Here is an 18,081-nt window from a genome sequence, read left to right on the forward strand (position 1 = left end):
TAACACTGCAGTAAACACGATTTGCACAGGTAGACCACTGACAGTTACAGTGGTCCGTTTGACTGGTGAAGTTTGCAGTAAGAGCTGTTCATTTACTGTAGGAACCACTACTAAACTTAATAATAAACTCCATGATGTCGCACAAAATTTAGAATGCCTTCCAGTGTTAGGACCATATACTGTCTATGGTTAGGACCCAAGTAGTCTATATTATTCGCGTTCCACTTCCGGGATTGCTCCGGGCCGCAGGAAATTCCACCGGATGCATGTATTTTCCATTTCTTTCCGCTTTTTTTGCGTTGGAATTTTAAATTCGGTGGATTTTTGAGGACTATTGTTGACTGCCCCTCAGATCTCTGCATGGTAAATTGAGACAGCTAGCTAGGCTATCTGCCCAATCTGAGTTTTCTCTCACAGGACTATTTCTATTTCACAGTGGCTCTGTGCGGAGTTTAGCACCGCCCATGACGATTCTGATTGGTTTAAAAAAATGCCATTAAACCAGAGCACGTTTTCCTCCCATCCCCTCCCCGAATGCTACATGGAGTAGCCAGACCCTCCTTCAGGGCACTTTTGAGGAGGGTCTGGCAAAGCAAGACTGGGACCCAAGTAAAAGTTGTGTACATGCTGTAATGTTTGTAAATGAAAAATCACCAGGTCCATGTTAAGATATAAAAATAAAACAAAATATGTATACACAAACACACATTTACTTGGGTAATAAAATGTATTGAACAATTAACTGCAACAGATCATTTCCCTTTACATTATTATTCAAGCTGGATAAGGAAGCAGCCGTCTGCTGGATGGAGTGCTGGATCATGTCCATCAACTGTATCCTCCTACGCTTCTGTAATAAGTGAAAAGGCATTAACCATTAGAATATAAACAATTCTTTACACTGTACTACATAGATGGTGTTGTAAGTGCAATACTCTTCACAATTTTCATAATTCTCAGTTGTGGTCGTAAATTAAATCTATTTAAATTTTTATGTGACACTGACATTGAGACCAAGAAGTTGGTCTAAGCAATACAAATCACACAAGCCACAACTTTCTCCAATACAAGAGTAGCTGTACTAATCCACTATTATTTCTCTCACCTGTGCCTTCTGCTGAGCTGGGCCAGCTACTGTTCCCATGAGTACTGGACCTTAAGTGTACAGTCCATTAAGTAGTTCATTCATCTCTCCTGTGATGAGTCTGGCTCGCAGCTTGTGGAGAAGAGTCTCCTGATTCAGAGCTACAAAAGGGCCACACAGACGAGAGCATGTTAACAAATCCTGGTCAATAAGTTTCTAAGCATCAACATGACCAAAGAGACTGTATTGTCTTTAATATGATCCAATATATCTATACTATTTGATGCAGAGTTATTGTTCTGAAAATCAACTTACAGAACGTATTGGCTCTGGGAGGTAAAGAGGCCATAAAGACACAACCGGGACATCAAATATGTTCTAAAATATAACTTAATTTAAAAAACAGAAACAGGTTGGGACTTTCTGAGCATTAGTGCAGATAATGAACAATCTTACCAATCAGTCTCTTCCATTTGTGTGAACTCATTCACATGGATGCGGGCAGCTCCTTTACTGCCTGGTGACAAGAGGCAACATATAAAGACAGTTCTGATATGAGAAACTGTAAAAAGGAAACTCCAGCATTTGATGGCACTTCAATACAAACCAAAATGTGTGTCAATTGATAGAACTGGCTTTGTACTATAATACTGTGCTCCCTGTTTAAGTCTTACCTGTGCAATATATATGCTGTAGCCCATCTACTGCCATCTCGTGGCCTTACAGGGTACAGACATCTGTTTTGAGGCACAGCCATTGTTCCGACATCAGCCAATTTCTGCAGTATTTCATTCAGTATCCCCACTGCTATTTGAATCAATTTGAACAACAGCTCTTTGTTAACCTCTAGTTAATATCTACGTATTAATTACCACCTTTCCAGCTAAGAAAAAGGCCAATAAATGCAGCGTCGGATAAAAGGAACAATGAATGGATCACTAGTCGCGCTGGTGTGGAACTGCTACCTCTAGCGGTGAAGGAGGGGAAATGTCCTCCACCACCCTCCATTCACAGAATGTGTGCAGACAGCTGAGGTGATTTTGGTGCAGTGAGCCAAGACATGCAACAGGTGTTTGAGGTTTATAGCGCTTACCAAATCCTTGACTGTCTGCCTTCTGGCTGTATATTCCAGTCTAAAGAAACAGCCATTTGGCTCTTAAAATTGTGCATGACTTTTCATTTGGCTTATAGGGGAAAATATGCACTATGTCTGTGAAGGAAATATTATTATATATAAATTCTAATCCTTAGAAAAATGCTGTTAACACAATTAATTTTAATATTTCCAATGATTCTTCAGTCAACTTTAGTGACTTGTGTTCTTCATAGCCTGGGGGGGGGGGGAAATCACTCATACTGAATAATAAAAAAAAAAAAAAGCTTGATTCAAAGTACAGTATATTAGTGAGTAAACAATAAAAAGAACAAAGTATAATTATGGCTAGTGCTCCAGTGATTACAATTAACTACAGGAGAGGAGACAGTACTCTGTGCAAGGCTAGCTCACCCTCGAGTACCGTTCAGGTGAGTTCCTCATTCTAGTGGTGCCGCTCTCAATGTTTCTCCACCTAGGCAGGTTGGAATAAGAGGACAGACACATGAAACAAAATACAATGATACCATGGTACCAAAAGGCAGATGCTAATAACACTTTTCTACGGTAAACAAATTCTGACAGGTGGTCGCTTGCTATGGCAGAAGGCCCATTTCAGAATTTTAACCCTTTGGATGATCAGATCCTTGGTGTCTTCGAAAAGGAGGGCACAGATGGTTGAGATGATTTGCCGATTTTGGAAATAAAAAATAAATAAAAAAGTGAATTGGAGACAACTCAGCATACAAGTACAAATCCATTCAAAGTCAAATGTGTTGTTCCAACTGTTGTAAGGGTGTCAGTATCAGGACCATACCAGTGCAAGTGACATTTCACCATTATCCAAGATTGTGCTTGTCTGTAAAGTGTGTGTTAACAGGCATACACAGTATATGCTTCAGTAAATGTCAACCTGCCTTAATAAACAGCATTTATGTTAAAAAAACAAAACAAAAAAACTCTGGGGTTACACGGCACAGGAAATTTACACCTGTGAAATGCATGTTTTCTTCAACTAAATTACTTCTACTGCACTATTATACTATATCCCATAATTTGCACAAAATCATCAAATCTCTGCACATTTCAATGCCTCTGCACAAGAAATGCATTTCCTTGGCTGCATCCCAAAAATGTTTCTCTGGCTGGCTCTGAAGAGGTAAAAGTGTAAAGTAAAAGGACTGCACTAATTTAAATTTTTTTTTAGTAATAGCTCATTAGTCATCCACAATTTTCACAAGGATTAATTAACTATATGAAGTTCTCAGTGTTTTCTTTGTCTTCATTAATGGCAGAGAACAGCATTTAGTGAGGGTAGGCTGAAGTTTACTAAAGCATACAGTGTTTACCTGTGCACACAAATTGTGAAAGACCGGTACAATCTTGAATAATCGCAAGAAGTCAAAATTGCAGTGTAAAATTGTGATATTCACTATATAAATTCAGAGTGCAGGAAATGACTGTAGTCTGATGTTACATGCACTGAAAAATAAAGGGTTAAAATCCTGTTATCAACCAAACACCTTTCAAATTCTCCTGTGCAATTTCAGTCTTTTGTAATTATCCTTTGAGGCAAAAAATTGACTTGGAAAAGATCTTCATCCAAATAAGATAATTGAGGTGAAAATCAAATACTGAATGACAACACTGAATTTGAGTATCTGACAATTGACTGATGCTCAGCTGAGTTTTATTGAAACTGAACAAACGTAAAAGTTATAAATACAAAGAACATCAGAACAAACTGCTATGGCTCTTAAGGTAAGCCAAACCAAAAATTCTATTGGGCAAGTTCAAAGAAAACATAGGAAGTTATGGTATCAGTTTTAAAAAAACAACACAATTTGTCTACCTCTAGAAATGCTAGGCATACACTTTGAACATTACAAAACTTGATTTCTTCCTTCCTGTGGATTCTTTTCTCCACCATTGCAAAAAATGAAGTATGAAGCTCTAACCATATGCATTTATTTACAAGCAAGTCCCTAAGCAACTATGAGAAACCACAAATAAAGGGAGTACAAGAAGGGGAAGGAGGGAAGGGGCATGGTCAAAAACTTCCTGCAAGGCAATATCATTATTTAATGTCCTCAGACTTTTGAGAATGAATGTCCACTTTTTTGTAAATGTTCATTGTTGGCTTTAAAAGAATCAGGAACAAAATGTAACAATAAAAGTGTTTTGTGTGTTTGTTTTAACGACACAAGTCCCAATGTAACCGTAGGAGTAAGAAATGATTCACCACAACGGTTACGCTCACTTCTTCAGCCAATAGGCTTTCCAGCCAATCATCTCGAGCCAATTCTGGGGTCTGTCCGTTTTTTTCTGAGATATATACAGATTTATTTATTTTCATGGAGGGGTGAAGAATAAAAAGTCAATCAAAAAATTGTGGCCAATCTCCTGTTTTGTTTTTTTTTCTTTTTATTGTTGTTTTTCTCTTTTTTTTGTTGTCACTTTGCCAAATACCTTTGGGTGCATCTACTTCCACTGCTGCCCATAAGAATCCTGTGAAAACTCCATGGTGTCATTACTGTAACCATAGTTACCGGAATAGTCGGCCCCTTGCTGCAGGGGCTGCTGGGCGATGGGCTGGGACCCCCAGTTCTGTTGGTTGTTGGTCTGGCGGCGCTTGGAGTCAGGCTGGTTAAACACGTCTGCCTTCCTCTTTCCACCGACGTTACCACCACGATTGCCCCTGGCCCCGCGAGGACCGCGACCCCTCTGCGGCTGGAAAGGGGCTCCCCGCCCTCCTCGGCCGCCCCTTGGACCACCAAGGGGCGGCCCTCTTTGGGCGTAGCCCCCCCGGCCTCGTGTCGGGGGCGCTCCACGAGCTCTAGGTGGAGGAGGCCCCCCCCTGCTAGGACGAGTACCGCGGCCCCTCATGCTGTACACATCTTCGTAGCCGTAGTAAGGGTCTTCATAGCCACCACGGTAGTCATGATAGTCGTAGCCATAGTAGTCATCATAGTAGTCATCATATCCATAGTAATCTGGTGGATAGGCATAGCCCCCTCGGCCACCACGACCCCTGCCTCTGCCTGGTGGCGGCATGCGTGGAGGTGGGTAGTAGTAGTAGTCATCATACCTGCAGAGGAGAGGACAGTGTTACATTTAATGAATTCCTTAGGAGTAAACTAGTCGGCCAATTGACAAGACACGTCTCTGTCCCTCACCCTGTATTCCTGGTGGTCTGCCGAGCTGCTTGGCGCTCTTTCCTCTTCTTGTCTGGGGGCTTTGCCAGGACTATCTCAATTTCCTCTCCTCCTAGCTCCTTCCCGTTCATCTCATCCATTGCCTAACCAAACAAAACAATCAAGTACTGTAACATACACAGAATCATCAGACATGCAAAACATCTTGTCCAAAGCATGAAAAACCCACCTTTACGGCAGCATCCCTTTCTTCAAAATGGACAAAAGCATAGTCTTTTAATTTCTTCACTCGCTCCAGCTTTCCGAACTGAGAGAAGGTTTTTTCAAGGAGCTCTTCAGTCACTGCTGTGGCCAGCTTTCTTACAAAAAGCACCTTGACCTATGAAGACAAGAAACAGGTGTGTTATCCTGCAGAACAGAGCATGTTTGTGTTTTAGAGAGAAAGATACGAGACTAACCTTAGCCATGACCTCCGGGTCTGGCTCAGCAACAGGGTCAGCCCACTCTACAGTGACTGGATTCCCCCACACTTTGACCTTGCCACTCATTAGGCGGCGGCGAGCCTGTGCTGCAGACTTGTGATCCTCGTACTCCAGGAAACAGAAGCCACGGTTCTTCTTCTTGTCATCTGGCTGGTGGTACAATATAACCTCTTGGAGACCCTCTGTGCGATAAAACAATAACATCTCTAACTTCTAAAACAGTTGTCACGTCTATAATCCTTCATGATTTAGGATTAGTGTGAATGAGTTTCTGACACAAATCTACCTCTGTGCTTTTGAAACTGACCTGTAACTTTGCCAAAGTCTTCCAATATACTTTCCCTTGTCTTGTTCTTTGGAATTGATCCGACAAACAGGCGATTGTTTGCAACAGATATACACACTCCCAAGTACTTGCCAGGGCGGATTTCATGGTTATCACACTGAAAATAAAATTGAGGCCAAAAAAGGATGTGAAATTCATTGTGAATCAACACGAACGTCAAGCTTTAAGCAATTTGAAGCTTCAAATTTTTTTTTTATGTCTTTAAAGTAATACTTCAAGTCAAACTATTTTCAAAATGTCAGAGTTTTCTTTTTAAACTAATTCAGTTGTTATATGGTTTGATATGTTTTTTTCCAATGCCATGCTATTGTACTTACAAGCTTTACAGCCTTTTGTGCATCATCCTTATTGCAGTATGTGATGAAGGCGTAACCCCTATTCTGACCAGAGAGAGGGTCCATCATTAGCCTGAGGTCCCAGATGTCCCCAGCAGACTCAAAGAGCGGCACCAGCTCATCTTCATACAAATCTCTTGGGATTTTTCCAACAAACACCTGATGAAGAGGAGACAAACTGGTGTAAGGATTTGTAAAGCACAATATACAGCATGTTCTGCAGGATTTTGAATGATACTGCAGCACAGACCTAATACTTCTACCTCAATTTAACATGCCTTGAAAATCATAACAGGCAGCAATATACCTCAGTTCCAATCCCTGGTTGTATTCCCTTGAACACATCCTCAGGTGGAGGACCGCCATATTTTCTCTGCCCTGTGGTGACATCCAGGGTGTATCCTGTCCGCTCCAACAGAGCCTGAAAAACACAAAACATTAACTGATCTGCATTGTTTATATGACATCCATTCGGACCTTCTATACAACAATGCTCATGACTTTGTTTACCTTTATTTTCGCCTCATCTGGGCCCTTTGTGGACTCTTGTACTTTACTTCCTTGTTTTTCTCTCTGTCTGTAAGTCTTCATGACTCCACAGAGGAAAGCACTTTTATTCTACATAAAAAAAAAAAAATGAGATGTTACTTATAATCTACATTAACAAACTCCTGTCAAAGACAAAACAGAACGTAATCCATCCATGTGGTTACCTGTACGTGGGACAGGTCACTCTCTTTGAATTGCTGGAGCACAGTGAGTGCTCCCTCTTCATTGAACTCACGAAGTGCATCAATGGCCCTTTCGTCTAGGTCAACATAGGCCACCAAGCCTACAATTACAAAGCATGTTCACTGTTAGGCTCAGCTACAGTAGACACCCATAATACTCCAGCACAGTTTGTTAATGACATTTCATAGCTCTTTGAGTCAAAACAATTATCACCCACCCGTTTGGAAGATGTTATCTAGACTTTCAGCCACTTTCTGGGGCAGCCCAGCGTCAATAAGTGTCTGGTAGTTCTCTGTGTGTGTTGTTGTCACATCCATGGGCTCTTCTTCCTCCTTAGCCGGGGCAGAGCTACCGTTTACCTCAGCGGCAGCCATTGTCCTGTAATACAATATATAGCAACCAACAATAACAATTTATTGAGTAAAAGTTCAACTTAAGAATGTATTCTTCTTGATCAGGACATATCAACAAACAGTGGGATTTCATTATCCGAAATTGAAGGTATGTTTAAAAGACAATCTTTGTTATTTGTTTTCAAACGGATGACTTTTAGTTGATGGCCTATGTAACTTTAAAACCATTTAAATTTGAAACTATAACGTTAAGGCATTTCTAAAAAGCGTAACAACTGTATAGCGATCCTAGGAATTGCATTTTTTACAAAATGCGGTTAGATAATTGCAATTTATAACATGATCACTTAAAGAAGCCACCGTCCCGCCCCCTTCACATGCAGCTTGCTAGCTACCGAGGTGGACGCATTTTATTTTCACATTTAAATGTTACATGCATAGGGTCTTACTGGGTGAACACAATTTTCTAAAGTCAGATGCATTTTATAATTTTCAGAGCAAAATGGATCTCTAACATTTCCATCTTGAGCTAGCTAGCTAGCTAACGAGCTTATACGAAGGCCTCGCCGTGCAGAAAGACAGCTTCCACACACACAAACACAAACGCTACGTAAAAGGTGCAAACAGATAGTTAGCCAAACTCACCAGTCTAATTCGGGACACTAACAGTGGCGTATGTTAAAATGCGGAGCGTTTAACTTGTCCCACGTACAAAAAATGTCAAATATGAAGAATACGTTTGAGTCTAACCCACGAGACAAATTTCCAGACAGCTTCAGTCTCGTCGTCGGCTCGCCCGAACAACGCCACCGTCAGCAATCATCGCGAGATGTGGACAAAAAAACGCGCATTGAGGCGGGTGTTTTTGGTTTGGCTTTTCGTCTTGTAAAATTGGTTAAGACCTACATCCATGGTTAAGACATGCTTCAAAACTGAATTTCCACAGATATTGACTGCCACACAACACATCCGTAATGTCTGAGCCTGACTACTGTGTAACCTTTACAATAAAACCATAATCTTGAACTGACCTAAAGCAAATCAATATATATTTTTAAAGCAAATCAATCGGCTTCCAAATCATATCTTACAAAAGATATGAAATACATCTTTACATTACACAAGGTAGAAAAGCTTTGATTTCATACTAACAAAGCTTGAGGAGATAGTTACATCCCAGCTAAGTGGCTACGACATTAAACCTAAGCGGGCAGCGCGGTGAAGGAAAACGAGCGCTCATCATAAACTATCCAACCACAGGGTTGAACTTTGACTGACACGACTTCAGCCCAATGAAACTAATCTTTCTGTACAGAATCTGCCTCATTTATTTCCCTAACAAACTCAGTTACTCCACAATTGACATTTTGACGATAAACAAGAGAGATATACGAGTCACACACACACACACACATGTTCAAAAGCTTACATGAAATGTGAAAAATGTAATTTATTTATTGGTATTCATGATGTCAGCCTTGACCAGCAATAAATCAATGAATATCGGATAATGATTGACATGGCAATCAGATGGCCAGAAGGAGAAATGATAACAGTCTTCCCATCTTCAGTCATCGTGCGTCAGCTTTCTGATTTTGCCCTTGTGGCGGTCAATCTCCTTCTGTAGGCGCTCAATCTCTTTCTTGTGGTGCTCAATCTCCTCTGCGTGATGCTTCCTCAGCGCCTCCATCTGCTCCTTCTCCTTCTGCCTGCAGGCGAAAACAAAAGTGAAGGGAAACTGGGTTCAAATCCTGTGAGCTTTCGACAGTGTCATTACTAATATAATGACATGCTTCTCACCTGAAGTACCGCTCCTCCTCTGCTGCTCCTCGCTTTCCAAATGCACCCCCTGCCTCCCTCACAGAACCTCCTCCACCTCCACCTTTGCCTGCTCCCTTTCCCAGCTCGCCAAGCTGGAATAAGCAGAGGGAATTGTCACAATTCACATTTGAGTACAGTAGCTATTTTTCTAAGACTGTCTTCTGGTGGTCAACATAATTTAGATTAAAAAAAACAAAACAAAAAACACATTTAACCTTCTTATGTTTGTAAAGAAAATGTTGCATAATGTGTACCTATGTAACAAATAAAGTAAATATAAAAAAGGTATTTCTCCAATTTGCTAATTGTGTAAACCAAAAACACAATCAATGCACCTGTTTATTTACTGCTGGTACCCAAAAAAATTTTGTTCAGACGTTTCTTTGTTACTTGCCAACTAATTTAATTGCTCTGAATACATGCTATTGTCAAGATAAGATAACACTGTATTTATTCCGAGGGAAATGGCTGCACCTCAGTTGCAATAAAAAGTGGTTAGAGTGAAAAATATAAAGAGTGCAAATATAAAAGTCTAAAAGGTAACAGGTGCAAATCCAAAATATATACAATATATACAATGCCAGGTCAAATTACCAGTATCAATCATATAAATACCTATTCTATCCACTCATACAAACAATAGAACAAGTGATGGCTGTCTTAAACTTTTTAAATATGTTATGGAAATATATACATTAATCAACAACACACAATGTTGCTAAATTTAGACTTCTCAATTGATGTAAAAAATATGCAATCAAATAATCTCTGACGGCAAAAAAAAAACATCACTCTTCTGGAAGACTTGGTAAAGCAGCACATTTGATGTTTTATTTTTCATTCATTCCTTTTTTTTGCTGTAAATAAATTAAAAATTACAAATCTATAACTACTACTAAATCTATGTATTGCCCTTGCAGACGTGTGTCTATCGATAGGTCCCCGTTCTGCATCGTTCAATAAAGACTTTTTTGGGGAAAAAAGTACATTCTGTCTGTGGAGGAAGTACTCAGATCTTTAACTTTTAAGTAAAATTAGCGATACAATGAAATAAAAAAATATTTATAAATGAAAGTCCTGCATTCAAAATCTATAGTGTTAAGCAACTTACTGAAAATATCAAAATAAAAGTTTATGCTCCATTAATTTATTAAATCTATATTAATAATATTTAGTTGGATTTTATTCCTGATTCATTACAGTCTTTAGCAGCATCTGAATGCTGTCAAGGGCTTATTCTAACAACTGTTAAATGATTATTCCAACTTTCCACCTCGGTCAAATCAATCAAACGAAAAAAAAACATACTGCTAATGGAGCGTTGAAGTTCAGAACGGATGATTAGCAACATTTCTAACGTTACATTGGGGCCATAAGCAATGCTGCAGCCTAGACGTGCATATACAGAATAGTCATCAATGAACCTGCATTACAACTTGATCCCTGACTGTACAAGTTAGCAATTAGATAGCCTGGCTAAGTTACTCTGCTGATATTAGCAAGCTAATGCTAGCATTCAGAAAGGCATCTGTCCACCACAGTTTAGCGTTACCTGATCAGATGCCATTCTAATCTGTGAGGCGACGCATCTCCTTAGGTTTGCTCTAAGAAGAATTCTTGACATTATATTATCTGATGTTAACAAGTGCAACTGCAACAGAGCAAAGAAAACTTTGCTGTATCTCAAAATGCGGAAATTTGAGGTAAACGTCTTATATGGGCGTGGAGACTGGAGACCATGGCTGAGACAAGCGCCTCTGATACATGCACTGCTCCCAGGCGGCAAACGGTAAGAACTGCAGGAGTTATGTGCAGAGAGCTCTGCACACTGTGATTTATATACCCTGGATATTTGCAGCTGTGCTCATGCAGCAGAATTTGTCATTGTCATTTCACCTGGGATTAGCAACAAATTACATAGTTTCCAGGAAATTTAGACAATTTTTTGGAAATCATGGATCCATAAAATAACGAATTGCTCAATTTCCACTTTTCTTGTTGCTATGTAACCAAACGGTATGCATATTTCATTTAATGATTTTGATTTATGATTTTTTTAGGTTCTATATTCTATGGGTCTCCCACAGAACTATGGAACTGAAGAAGCACAATGTAAAGCTAGAGAATTGTTCATCCGTCTACCTTTTCAACCAATGATTCATGTTTAAGAACCTTTGCACAATGCAAACAAGCGCACTGCCATTATCTTATCTTTCACTGATTTGTAAACCTGTCTGATGCAGTGATACGGAAGATAACTCAAGTTTTGCAACAATACAAAATACACCGTTTTGCCTCCTTTGTGTTCAGTCATTTTTTTATAGGCCTAACTAATTAATTCCATACTCATATTTTGTAACAATTGTCTAGACCTGCACAGTAGTCTGACTTCCTTGTGTTGTGGACCTATTGCTCAAAAGGATGAGACCCAGTGCTCATCTCTCAAGTGCTGGATGAGACACACTCAGCAGCACAAAGGGAAGCTTTGCACAGTAAAGAGAGGTGGTGGGTGTTTGGTAGAGATGAGTCATAATGAAGTGTCCTCCCTGCCAGACAATGTTCACCCCAGCACAGTGTTGTATGAGCTCACCGTCCCTGACACTCCGCTTTCATCTTCTGAATCAAGCAGAGTTGATAGTCAATGAGCAAATGTAGGAGTAGTGCTGTTTTGTGACGCGCTGCATCCTGTGAAGCTGTTCACAGTGTTCAGTAATGACCGTGATGATCCGGAAGCTATTGTGTAGTGTAGTTGCTGGGCCACTGTGTTCTTTCATGCACCATCCTTGGTTTGTAGATATGATGTGAGGAAACAAAGAAAAGAAAGATATAAAAGTGTGTACAGAGTGTGCAACAGAATAAGACCAGGGTCAATGAGAAAACATGTTAGCAGTTTTTCTCTGAAGTAAAGGAAGTTGTTTGCTTTTCTAGATTAAATTGAGACACTTAACGATACATTTAGGAAATTACTTTATACTTTTCAGTAAGAAGAAACTGCACAACAGAGGTAGTAACGTCCTTGCAACAAATGGTGGCAGTATAGTCTCGGCACAGATGAAGAACATCTGCTATAGTCTTGCAGTGAATATGGAATAAGCTTCATATAGCATTTATATAACAATTCCTTCTTTTTTAATGGACAATTTTGCTTTAAATGAGGAGGGAAATTGAGTTTCACATAGACCTATATCAAATATAATCATTATTGAATAGAAGGCTCCAGTATTCACAGAGGTTGCTGATTTTGCTGCATTCCTCCCATAACTCAACTGTATCAGATAACTAACTTGGTAAAATTAGTAATGATAAATCTTTTTATCAGTTAAGGATATTAACAGTAATTAGGGGAGCGTCCTTGTTCCTAAATTGATTGACACATTTATTACTACCATTTGCATACCTTTTTATGTGAAATTACCTCTGAGGATAAAATTAATGATGGCCATATAGAACCAGAAGTCATCATGGTGTATTATCAGCTAACACACTGAGGCAAACTGAACTTTCATGGCCGTTTTTGTGTGTGGCCGTGAGTGTTTGTGCATGTTTTTCTATGGACATGTATGGACTTCCGGCCCACTGGATACAGAGCAGCCAGTTATCTGGATCCTTTCAGAGCTGCTCACCTCGCTGGCTCAAGTGTTGCCATAGGAAATAGTATCCTGGCAACAGCACTAACCTGAGCAAAGACAAAGTAAGGTCATGCAGACAACAAGATGTGGTACAATGTTCCTGTATGAACAACTCATTTTCATAACCCCTGCTTGCAAGGGCATTCATTATAATTTTGTCACATTATTATTCCATATGATATTTAGTATGAACTCACATTATACTTGCATAACTCCATTTAACAGACTTTTTGGTGCAGTGTTTTATAAATCCACATGTTTGAATGTCATCGATAATGCTTATAATTTGCCTAGTGCACTATCAATAATTGCATGAAATAGCGTTGTCATCTGAAATTCATTAATACCTCTGGTAAAAAGCATGTTGATATACACCCCGGGGATGTAAGTGAACCTTTTGTTTGGGATTTCAACACATATTGCTGAGGTATTAGCACTGTGTTGGCATGGATTCCCTTTAGTAAGGTACCAAAATGAGAAATACATTCATTTCCTAGAAGCCTCTATCGTGTTGAGCACATTTTTGAAACATGCAATAAATGGAAACTCAATTGCATCTGAATTGCAATGCAGGAAACTGTTTGCTATGATATCTTATAAGCATAAACCCTGATTGGTATTGGTATACTCCTTGGTTTCTATGTGCATTCAGCTAATCTAAATCTGCTGGTGCTGAAACTCCTTGTTCTTAATAGCCCTCATGAGCAGCCTGGATGTTGCCACTGTTGCCATGGTGACCATCAGGATTGGTAAAGGGGTCCAGATTCTTTGTGTTCTGTACATACAGGGTCTTTTGGCCAAGGAACAGTAGCAGACATTATTTACTGGACTCACAGGCATCTTGGCAATAATTAAAGTGGGAATTGACTCATTTAGCAAACTGATTATAATGTGAAGAGTGTGTCCAAAAACAGTTCTTTCGAAACAGTAAAGGTACATTACTTTTTTCCCCAAACTGGCAGCACAGACTGCTCTCTCAATGTGCTGTTGTACCATTCACTAATAACTGCATTATAATGTAAACGTTATGACTGTCTTACATTAATAATGGGTGTTTTTGTACATCACAGAATTGTCTGGAATAGTGAGACACAAATGCAAATGAACAATATTCTACAGCCGTGCTACCAGCTCTGTTAATATCCTAACATGGTTGTAATGATGATGCTAACATGCTTTTGTTTAGCAGATACTGTATGTCATGTTCACTGTCTTAAGTTTTGCAGGTATAAACCAAAGTTTTGGGCAAATTAAAATCTTGACCTGATGATGATGCTACATCAAAAGTGGAACGATTTTACAAAAGGGATAAAATGCTTCATGAAGGGGGCATGAATATGAATATGAATATGAATGATTATTTTTTTATTATTGTGTCATGCATACAATAAAATATGCCCAACCCACACAGGCTTACAAGACACCATTACCTAGGACAAAAGCCCGGATGCCAAAGTAACTACATACCCTAAACAAATAAACCTTCTTGTCTTTTTTGCCAAGCTTTAAAAACAAAAGTCGCCAATTTATAAATATTAAATTTAAACAACCACTCCAATTGGTCATCATCCGTGCACCAGAACATTTCAGGATTTTGGACAGACATTTCATGTAAGATCGGTGTTCTTAACTCATCATAATACGGACAATACATGAATATGTGTGGATGGCAATCCATCTAGTAGTTGTTGAGACATTTCACTGAAAACCAGAAATGTGAACCTCTTGGTGGTGTTGGAGGAAATTATAAGAAGATCACCAAAGTCAGCAGGATTTGCAATGCAATCCATTTAATAGTTGTTGAGATATTTCATTCTGCACGAAATAGCTACCATGCAGCTAACATGGCAAACAATTATATCTTCTCTTCACAAAGCAATGTCTGTTTTCCATGTCTCCGCAATAATCTCAATTAACTGCCGACCGCTCTTGCAGCCTTAGTATTGACTCACTCACTTGTGACCACATTGAGCCTTATTCCAGCTTCCAGCTAATTTTATCGTACAAAATGTCCTAATCAATTCATTGTTAAAGCTGTCTGCATTCCATCAGTACCAAAGCTGATCATTAGCCTCCCCCAGTCCAGTCAACCCCCGGGGTTGGCATATGGTCTGAAAGCAAGACAAGTGATAACCCCCTCCAGAAAACCACTCTCAAGAGACTGCTGGCATTTAGCTATGACGCACAGACCCAGCTGTAATCCACCACGTTTGACTTCTTGTCATTTAGAGGTAAAGGAGCCACGTCAGGAGGGTAAATGCAAGAAAAAAAGGAATGTGTGTGTGTGTGAAGAGAGAGAGAGAGAGAGAGAGAGAGAGAGAGAGAGAGAGAGAGAGAGAGAGAGAGACACCAAAAGTGTTTGTATGGATATGTGTAAGTACTTATTTTAGATTAGTGAGAGAACATACCAACCTCTACAGTCCTCCTTATCATTCAGTACAGTTTTGTTACAAACACAGCACAACACAGTACTTGCAACTGAACACAATATAATCAGTTTTTGTTGAGACTGGTCTCTGAGTCCTTTTTTGGGGTGTAAATAGTAATATTATGAATTCTCATACTTTCACTATTAATAATGTGAATATAAAACCTTATAAGATTATTATTAATTATTAATGTAATGGAATTCAATACACCAACACCACAAATATTGCTATGGGTTTGAATCAGCTCCTCTGACACAGTTACAGAAAAAAAAGAAACATTGTAAGTTTCAAAAAATGGCATATTCAACAGTTTAGGAATTTCTTTGAACATCTACCATTCCATGACAATGCTGACAAATTCAATCTGCTGATGAGGACAGTGTTATGTGATTGAAAGCTCGAAAACAGCTACTAAATGGACCTTGTGATGAGAAACTGCTGTTGTTTCCAGGTGTTGTTGCTGGAATTGCATGGTTTTTGATACTTTTTATTGTTTTTTGTGTCCTGCTTGTAAATGAAATTATAATACATATACAGGCATCAGTGTCTCGCTTGTTGACAGCTTGCAGTGATACTAGTTAAAAGACATTGACTGGTCCCAGAGATTTAATCTATAAACCAATCCTTTAATTGTGGAACTGTCTCTCTAATGACTGCTTCTGTCCAGCACCTCAGATAAAATGTCACTTTACAGTGTCATACAATTTTTAAGTGACAGCATTCAGATATAGCAGCAGCATTAATGGGCCCATGCACAGACAGCTAAAGCTACATTTACTTTGACTTCATCCCTTAGCCTTTTATTTTCTCCTATAATATTTTGTGGTGAGCAGAGATAAATCCCTGAGAATTTCATGAACAAGATGGAAGGTTTCTTATTTTCAGTAAAGCTTGGGTTGGTATTATAATCATGAAAATAGTTTGTCATTCTTAAAAGATATAATAAGGATATTTTAACATAATATAGTTATCAGTTTGAAAATTTAAATATAATGTACATGCACAAATATGAAGAATAAAACGTAAATTTAGCTGAGTTGAGTCCAAACTGTTAATCAGGGTTAACAAAAAAGATAATAAAGTTAATCAAACCTTCTCATTTTCATCATATTTAATTTTCTCAGGTTTAATAAGAATATTAACTTAACTACAGGAGATGAAAACAATTCAGGATTCAACTGCTGCTTTACACCTAATAATTATAATAATTTAATGCAATGGTGACAATCATTAAGAAGACATTACTGCCTGTGGAAAAGAAATGGCGTCTTCTCTTTTTGTTCTTTCGCTTCTCTTAGGGAGTTTAGAGATCTTCTCTTCTTTGACCGTCTTGAGGATTAGCATCTGCTGTTTCTATAGCAACAGCCTCCAATTAAGAGACAGCCAGGACCTTGCTGTTACTGCCAGCAAGGTGCTAATTGATACTGGATTTCACCTCTGGAGGGGTGGGGGGGATTGACATGAGAATTGCGTGTATGTATGAGTGTGTGTATGGTGGTGGTAGTTAGTGACATCAACAGCTTTAGGATGTTATTAGCATTGGGACTCTGTTTTTCTCTCTCACACACACACACACACACACACACACACACACACACACACACACACACACACACACACACACACACACACACACACACACACACACACACACACACACACACACACACAGTGTCTTCATATACTAATTATGTGATTATGATTGGGTTTGATTTCTTAACAGCTGATGAGGAGAGAGAAGCTGTGTCCTTGAAGATAATATTAAGCATGCAATAGTCTAGACTTCTTTAATCTGCCTATGTGTGTTTATGTGGATGTACAGTAGTCACAGTCACAGCCACAACCACCTGCACCTTAAAGGGAAGTCATTCATACATTCATGCTTTAAAAAAAAAATATGATAAGGTCCAGGAATTTTGGACTGGGATGCATGATAACCTATGCTAACCGATTGCAGGGTCCAAGGTTCCATTCAGCCCAAGATTATTTGTTCTAGGAGATGGATGAATTCTAACCAGAATAGTTAAGCACATAAGAAGTTGGGTCCAAACTAGTTTAATGATAGTCAGACAGATTATTTTTAAGAGGATGGAGGAAGAAAGGGGTGCCGTCAATCCAAGAGTGGGCTTGTGAGATGGCTAGGCTGGCAGAGTTTGCCTGACTGGATGTCTAAATGGGGAAGATACTTGAGCTTTCTGCAGGGCTCCTAGTAAGCTTTGTGCCAGGGAGAGACGTGTATGATGGGTTTATGGTGTTGTCATTTATACATATGTTTATTTGGTCTATAGTTTATTGTCTATTTTGCTATTATTTTGTTGTATGGTCTTGAATATTGTAGTTACTGTGTCATCTTTTCTTGATTTTTGTCTGGGTGGGAGGTGATGACGGGTGGGTGGGAGGGGATGACGGGTGGATGGGAGGGGATATGTTCATGTTGCAAATTGTATGCTTTGTATGTTGTGTATGCTTTGTATGTTGTGTTAAAAGAAATAATTGTTAATCACAAAAAATTTGAATATATATATGTCAATACTATAATATTAATAATACTCATATGTGCACATGAGATGTTGGAATTTTCCCCCTTTTTTTCTGAATGTTCTCTATTCTGTCTATTGTTTT

The 18,081-nt window shown here is 39.1% G+C and overlaps 2 protein-coding genes across 5 annotated transcripts; both read right to left on the bottom strand.

Moving 5' to 3' along the window:
* Positions 1–708: 708 nt before the first annotated feature.
* LOC120571536 (heterogeneous nuclear ribonucleoprotein R) lies at positions 709–8,413 on the bottom strand. Of its 4 annotated transcripts, XR_005641239.1 has the most exons (15): positions 8,226–8,413; positions 7,445–7,605; positions 7,209–7,327; positions 7,006–7,113; positions 6,803–6,916; positions 6,478–6,654; positions 6,122–6,257; positions 5,791–5,996; positions 5,562–5,711; positions 5,354–5,475; positions 4,727–5,265; positions 2,592–2,652; positions 1,541–1,601; positions 1,106–1,245; positions 709–850 (listed from the first exon to the last, which is right to left on the bottom strand). XR_005641239.1 is itself a non-coding variant. In XM_039820537.1 (13 exons), the coding sequence occupies exons 2-12, from the start codon at positions 7,599–7,601 to the stop codon at positions 2,618–2,620; spliced, it is 1,863 nt and encodes a 620-aa protein (XP_039676471.1). In that variant the 5' UTR covers positions 7,602–7,605; positions 8,226–8,413; the 3' UTR covers positions 2,417–2,440; positions 2,592–2,617. The 4 variants fall into 4 exon arrangements, 3 of the variants coding, with proteins under 3 accessions (XP_039676471.1, XP_039676470.1, XP_039676469.1); XM_039820537.1 differs by lacking the exons at positions 709–850; positions 1,106–1,245; positions 1,541–1,601 and adding an exon at positions 2,417–2,440; XM_039820536.1 differs by lacking the exons at positions 709–850; positions 1,106–1,245; positions 1,541–1,601 and having other exon boundaries at positions 2,466–2,652.
* A 592-nt stretch (positions 8,414–9,005) lies between these two features.
* LOC120571538 (ATPase inhibitor A, mitochondrial-like) lies at positions 9,006–11,159 on the bottom strand. Its single transcript, XM_039820538.1, has 3 exons — positions 10,954–11,159; positions 9,381–9,493; positions 9,006–9,289 (listed from the first exon to the last, which is right to left on the bottom strand). Exons 1-3 carry the CDS (start codon positions 11,023–11,025, stop codon positions 9,148–9,150), a joined length of 327 nt encoding a protein of 108 aa, XP_039676472.1. The 5' UTR covers positions 11,026–11,159; the 3' UTR covers positions 9,006–9,147.
* Between the last annotated feature and the right edge of the window lie 6,922 nt (positions 11,160–18,081).

Source organism: Perca fluviatilis, chromosome 13, assembly GCF_010015445.1.
Source record: "Perca fluviatilis chromosome 13, GENO_Pfluv_1.0, whole genome shotgun sequence".
Lineage (NCBI taxonomy): Eukaryota > Metazoa > Chordata > Actinopteri > Perciformes > Percidae > Perca > Perca fluviatilis.